The following is a 7569-nucleotide window of genomic DNA, read 5'->3' on the forward strand; positions in this document are numbered from 1 at the left end:
TTCATGTTGACAACAAAAAATGGTTTTACACTTTGGCATATAATGGTCAGCCCTTGGATGACTCGGTATGTAAGAATTAACTTTTGCGGTGTTTTTTTTAATTTTAGCCAGTGTACACATGAACACTCAGTCCTCTTAAGTTAGAACAGATTTTTAATTGCTATTTCCTGGCACAAGAGATAGCAGTGAGCATTCATTTTCCTTTGTTTTATGTGATTTTGGTTTGAAAAACCGTAGCTGCTTAAAGCTTACGAGCCTTTAGTGATTAGTTATTTGGTATGTTTTGTTTCAGCACATTGATGTTTTGTTCTATTATCCTAGGAAGAAGGGGAAGTATGACAAAGACCTACCTGTAACATTCACCACCACAGATTGGTACTTCGACGAAAAAATTAATGAGTTGTGGTAGGCGTTTATTGATACAGATGGAGACAGTGATGTGTGCACTCCGAAACATGTCATTGCAGAGTATATTCAGGGGTTTGTCTTGGATGCCAATGTTCCATGGCGCACTGTCGAGCATGGCTTAATGCCAATTAATGTTGCAGAACAATGGCATTGGATAATGGCTGTGATGTCCTTCAAGGATAGGTGCATTTATGTGTATGACTCTATGCGCGGTGGAGCTGCTAGCCAAAGTTCATAAGACCATGGCCAAGTATTCTGTGTTGCTGCCACATTTTTTCGTGCACACACATTTCTATTTAATAAAAAAGATATCAATTGGCGCACTGGTGTCTACAAATCAAAAGATTTGATTACCCCCTTTGATGTAAAACTGGTCGAAGGGTTGCCTCAACAAGTTGAAGCGTATGAATTTCTTTCAACACAATCTGTCTTGTTTTTAGATTCTGCAGTTTGATAGTTGTTGTTTTTTTATTTTTGCAGTGATTGCGGTGTATTTGCGACATCATTTGCCGAGTATTCATTGAGGGCAAGACGTCTCCTAAAAAATTCAATGCCTATGCACACCGGCGCAGATTTGGTGCTCTCTTGTGGGATTATGCTAGAAAGAAGATGGAACTGAACACGCAAAGTGATGATAAGATTAATGGTCGACAGAATAAGTCGCGGAAGCAGAAGAAGTAGTTACTTTTGTCATTGTTGTAGGATGAACTCTATAATTTTGTTTTTGTATTGTGTTCTGTTATTTTGTCATTGTTGTAAGACGGATCAGATTTGTTTGTGTTTGAATTTTTAGGAATACTTTTAAGAATTGTATGGCAAATGAGATGTTTGCTCTGCTATAAAGGTTTAATGAGTTTCAGTGCGATATTGGATTGTTGCAGTTTATTTTATTTTTGTGTTTTCTCCCTTGATTTTGTATTGTGAATTATAGATATGAAAAATATACGGTAGTTTGTGATACATCTCTTGCAGATACACGCATGATACATACATGATACAGATATGATACACATATAATACATATATGATACACATATGATACAGATATGATACATATATGATACACAGTTTTCAAATATGTATTGATGAAGCCACTCTTATTTGCAAATTTCTAAAACTATTTGCATAGTTTTCTAGCTGCTACGACTGTTTTCCTTTAGTTAGCTTTGTTACTACACAAATACAGGCATGAGTAAGAGCCTATACACAGAGATACATAGGTGATACACAAGCCATACATAGATGATACAAATGTGATGCACAAGCGATACGTATATGATACATAGCTGATACAACTTCTTTTTAATCAAACAGATGTATAATATAAACTTGCAACACGATTTTAATTGATAGGTCAAATATTTATTTATATCTAAAATTCAAATGACATTATACAATGATATAGTTCTTGATATATTGCATTCTTCTAAATCTCTATGATATTCAGTAAAGTAAAATAACAAGTAATTCTAAATTTGACATATTTCATCCTCTCTTTGGATTATTTCTTCAAGTTTTCCTGTTGTGACCTTCTTCTCCACACTGTCCACATGAAATCGATCTTTTTCGTTCCCTTTCAGATATTGGCTTGCACCTCCCCTTCCTTGGCCTTCCTATTGTTTTAGTCATGTCTGGTGGCAAGACTTTTTCATTTAGAACTTTTGCAGGAATTTCCCATGTGCTTTCATCAGGAACCGGATAAATTGGAATTTCATAGGTCTTCAATAGGTACTTCGTGGTGTAGTACACCGAGCAATACTCAATGTGATCAATGTATTTGTATTTTAATACTGCCCAAGCATGTGCACATGGCAGCTCATCCAACTGAAACCTTCTACAGGTGCAAGTTCGATCTTTTAGGAACACCATTCTTTGCTTACCCTTGTCAAGTACTGAATATAAGTAACTCGTCGTAGGGGTCACCTACAAAATTTATCAACTATCATTAGTGGTGACAAAGCAGATGCCCTCAAAATACATATACTAGAGAGCATACAAGATTAAAAATAGCTTAATATCATGTCAAACCAACCAATATTTCAGGAGTGGGGTAGGCATAAATGCTACATTAAATTGAAAGCCTTTGCTTTTGTGCAGGTGGACACTAGTTTAACAGAATCACACAAAGGGTTCAAGATATAACAGATACGTAAAATTCTGCGTGATTACATATTCTATGCGCAAGTATCTACAGATTCCAGTCATACCTTCATCTGATGTGACAATTCAAGATTGTCCATCAACATTGTATCATATTTTTTTCCAAGATCAGTGAATGACTCTACTGCATTCTTTAGGTTTGTAACATTCCATCATCCGATCAATTTCCTTATGTAGTCTAGCAAAGGCAGTACTGGGAGTTCCCTAGCAGCCTTGAGTGCTGCATTGATCGACTCCGCAATGTTTGAAGTCATCGTCAATGTTCTGTTGACAGTGGAACGTGCTCTGGACCATCTTTCATACCCAACATTCATTAAGTAATCTTTGACCCTCTTATCAATTTTCTCTACTTCTGCCATGTGGTAATCAAACTTCTCAACTGTGTATGCTTTGGCCATAGCAAAGAATATGTCTTTGAGCAGCAAATGGTTTTTTTTGTAATTTGTTTTTACATTATTCCATAGATGCCATATGCAGACACAATGAGGTACTTGTGTATACAATGTTGCCGCTGCATTTTCAATGCCTTCATGCCTGCCCGAGACTATGCATATTCCCTCCCTTTCCCTAAATGCATCCTTGAATATCGCAAAAAACCACTCCCAGGAAGCATTATTCTCTGAATCTACTATGGCATATGCGAGTGGTAGGATATTACCTGGTGGATCTTGTGTTGATGCTATCAATAGTGTTCCTCTATATGCCGATTTAAGAAAGGTTCCATCTATAACAACAAATGGTTTGCAATACTGCCATCCTTTTATAGACGGATATAGTGCAACGAAAGCATACATGAACAAGTCTTCCTCTATTTTTTTCAAACTTACCACCGACATAGGATTTGTAAGAACTAGCATTAAAAGTAGCTTGACAACTTTTCATATGATTCGCTCGGGTTCCCTCTCAGTACTTGAACTGCATATTCTTTCGATCTCCATGCTTGCATATATGTCATCTGAAGACCATACTGCTTGTTCATGTCTCCAATTATGTCATTATGAGTGTATGTTGTTTTTGGGTCTTTATACTTGTCTATCAGAAGACTGCCGATGAGTTTTGCAGTAGCTTGACGTTGTGCGTAAGATCTGTCTTTCAGGGGGCATGAGTGCACTTTGCTGAAATTTCTGACCTTGAAAACGTTTGCTTTTTTCAGGCTTGAAGACTTAAAATACCAATCACAGTTGTTGTTGATGCATACTAGGCAGTACCTACGACTAGGATATAAACTTTTCCATCAATAAACAGAGCGACATGAAATACAATGATATATAGTGATACACACAGCCATCAACAATACTAGATGAAAATATACAACGACTATGCAATACTAGACGGTGACAACCACAACTTAAAAGTGTACATCCACATACTTACAAGCAAAAACTTATTTTCTGCATAATTATGCTTCTAACATCAACTACGATATACATTGAGATACATAATTATACAATAAATATTTTGATACCTGCTTTCACTTGATCTATGCACCTTAAACTGAAATTTTTCCTTTACTGCCAAGTGCCTCATGACTTTGATTATCGTTGCCTTGTCTTTATAAATTTGACCTTCTTCTACATCTATGTGTTGAGGGTCAGTTATTATTGTATTTTCATCAGATTCTGTATCATTCCAGTCTTCTCCATCCCCAAACTCGATCATCTTAATTGTATCGCCATTGTATCTCTCCTCTACAACTGAGCTTTGTGCACATTCTGAGAAAATCACAGCAGAATTGGAATTGTAACAGATCATGTCCATATCCTTTTCACTCGATATTATACAAAGGGGATACATTGTAAATTTTGAGCTTTTTTTCAGCTCAAGATATACACATACACCCATACTATTGTGTATCACTATTGGCGTAGAACCGTTTTGGACAGTGTATTTGATTTCAATATCATTCAATGAAGTATCTATCATAAGTTGTTTCCAAATCACGTCTACAAAATCTTCAAAACTTATATTTGGAGTAACTATTACAGCATCTGCATTATAATCTACAAAGCTGTTGTCAACATTCCATCGGCCACCATACTGAATAAAAATTGGTAAATTTGCCGTTGAAGTAGCTGAAATTAGGTCAAAACTCACTAATTCCTTGATTGATTTTGATTGCAGTTCGTAGTTCCTTCTACACAGAAATTGCAAAAGCTGTATCTACCCAGAAATTGTGAAGGTATATAGTAAAATTGATCGATTTTGAGTGAAATTTGGAGCTCCTTTTGAGAATTTTTTGAGAGAGAATGCCGTGATTTACAGAGGTAGAGAATGTCGTGATCTGTTAAATTGATACGCTTGAAAAAACAGGGAAGGAAGGAAGATCTTTAGCGTGATTCTCGGATAGAAGAATCCTTCCTTACACGTATCTCTAATTTTGGGCTACTTTTAGTAAGTCTCTGATTTTGGGCTAGAGGTTGGTAAGTTTGTATTTAAATTGGCTATTTCTGTACTTTTCCCAAAATTTAACTATAAGCGTCAAATTAAATTGTCTCCGCCCCCTAGGAACTACAAGATCAACCAAGAAAACCTTCGGTATTTAAGGGCCATGGGCTTATCTATAGGGATTTATCTATAGAGATTCAGGTACTTTCTTGGTCATGAATATCTATAGACTAAACTAATTTTTTGATGTTCAAGAATTTTTATTTAGGTAGTTCATATAATTCATACAAAGTGTTTTGAACTAACGACAATGCACTTATACACATCACTTAACATGATTAAGGGATAAAACTTTATAATTAGAATACACGTCTTCCGTTCATTTGCTTAACCTAGTATTTGTTAGTTCTAAAAGGCAATTAGACAATCACAACCATCGAAGAGAACTTTGCTCATTTTTTCACGAGAAAGTTTTAAGGGTGTCATCCCCTCCTTGAATATTTTCTGAACTAGCGACACAAGGAGAAGTGTTATGTACTCCCTATGTTACAAATTTTTGACGTTATTACAATTTGTATGTCAAACATTTAGTTGTTGTTGTTGTTGTTGTTGTATAATTATAAGAAAAAATGTGATAATATATTAACATGTAAAGACTCATTTGAATTTGAATTCACTCCGAAAATTAGATAATTTAGATTCTCATGCTCTAACCACCACAATTCCTTTTGGATAGAAAGAACAATAAAATTTCGTAGAATTATTACTAGTCAAGATTTGTTCAACATCCTGGAATATTATTGTGTCACTAGTAGTAGCCACTAGCAAGTATCCATAGTATCTAGTAGTAATTTATTGGTCTTATTAGGTGTCATATATGATTAGAAAGTAATTGTTAACTGGATTATGAGACACTTAATTTGTTCCTTCTCTTTGTTAACTTTGTGCACACGATACAAGGCTGCAAGGTGGAATGCTGACAAGTGACAACGATTTGTTCTCTTCATAATTTTTTTAAAAATATTTTATTGTAGAGTGAGTCTAGGAATAGTAAGGGAAACAGAAAATCTTTTGACTTAGAACGTTACATTTATTTGATATAGCACAAAATTGCAATCATGGCCTATAAATTTTTTTTATAATAAATTGCGAAATACTTGATTTAAGCTTTATTTATCTCTTTTTTCCTTTCTTATTTTATTATCGTGTCCATGCGTAAGCGGACCAAACATTTAGGAATATGTGATGTGAATCAAGTTATTATTCTATATTAACTTGAGATTGTTGTAAGTATCCATAAATATTAAATTTTATTTCGCCTTCCACGCGGACCATTTTCTCGTCACAGATAAGAAATATATATAGAGAAAAAATTCAATCATTTTTTATGGGGAGGGTATCATTCCCAAATTCCTATATCACTTTTAATAATTGGATAGCAGTACTCCAATCGTTGATTAGGCAGAATCAACATCCCCCTTTTTTGATAGGAAGTCCGTGTAGATCCTGCTGTCTGCAGGTAATACTGGTGAGACAACAATCTGAAAAATTCTCCGTTGATTAAGACCCAACAGGTTTGATGTTAACTGCATTTTAAGCTACAAAACTAAAGAAATGTTGCTATTTTGGACTCAAAACACATAAATAGGTATAAAAAAAAAGGTAACCATAATATATATAACGCCAGAAATAGTGGCGCTATATATTAACGGTAACAGCACCGTTAATATATAGCGCCACTATTTCTGGCGCTATACACTGTTAATATATAGCGCCACTATTTCTGGCGCTATACACTGTCAGAGTGATATAGCGCCAGAAATAGTGGCGTTATACACTGACAGTAAAAAACCCTCCATCTTCTTCCCCCGTCTTCTTCTTCACCATTATTCTAATCCCCACTCCAAAAATTGGTCCCCCCACTGTCCGCCATTAAAAAAAAAAAAAAATTTGGGTCCCCCCGGCACATAAAACTTGAAGAACGTAGGTCCCACACTCGAGTAGAGCTTCTTGTTATTGTTGATTCACGCTTTCGGAGTCAAATTTTCGATCTATTTGCTTTCCAAAAATTCTAAATCGAGGTATTTCGATTTATTTTAAGTTGAAACTTTTATAATAATGCATATTATTTGATTTGTATGTGTTCTATTTCGGTTTGTGGTTTTATTTTCGAAATTAGCATCTTAAATTTATCCGGATTTAATTTTACTGTTTTATATAAAAATATAAATTTGTCAAATAAATTTGTCTGTTAATATTCTCATTCATATATATGTGCTTTCATGCCGTTTTGTGTTTTATTTGCAATTAAATTTATTTGTTGTTTATGTTTAGTTTAGATTATTTTTTAGCGTAGTAAAATCTAGACCTTTTTAGCGTAGTAAAACGTAGACCCTTTTAGCGTAGTAAAATTTAGAGCCTTGTAGCGTAGTAATGTGTAGTATTTTAGCTTAGAATTACTTTTGTTTTAGTATCTATACTGGTATTTCGATCCTCAAAATATGGAGCCCGAAACCCATACATAAGTAATTTATACAATTAAATTATTAAAAAAATATGAATTTCAATTATAAAAAAAACATATACCCGCTGGGCCTCAAATGATAATTGGTGCCA

The 7569-nt window shown here is 34.6% G+C and overlaps 1 protein-coding gene across 1 annotated transcript; it reads right to left on the reverse strand.

Annotated features, from left to right (window-relative positions):
- Positions 1-1917: 1917 nt before the first annotated feature.
- On the reverse strand, positions 1918-3362 carry LOC109211506. The gene is made up of 2 exons (XM_019375043.1): positions 2763-3362; positions 1918-2331 (listed from the first exon to the last, which is right to left on the reverse strand). Exons 1-2 carry the CDS (start codon positions 3360-3362, stop codon positions 1918-1920), a joined length of 1014 nt encoding a protein of 337 aa, XP_019230588.1.
- Positions 3363-7569: the final 4207 nt, after the last annotated feature.

The sequence above is a fragment of the Nicotiana attenuata genome, unplaced genomic scaffold, assembly GCF_001879085.1.
Source record: "Nicotiana attenuata strain UT unplaced genomic scaffold, NIATTr2, whole genome shotgun sequence".
NCBI lineage: Eukaryota > Viridiplantae > Streptophyta > Magnoliopsida > Solanales > Solanaceae > Nicotiana > Nicotiana attenuata.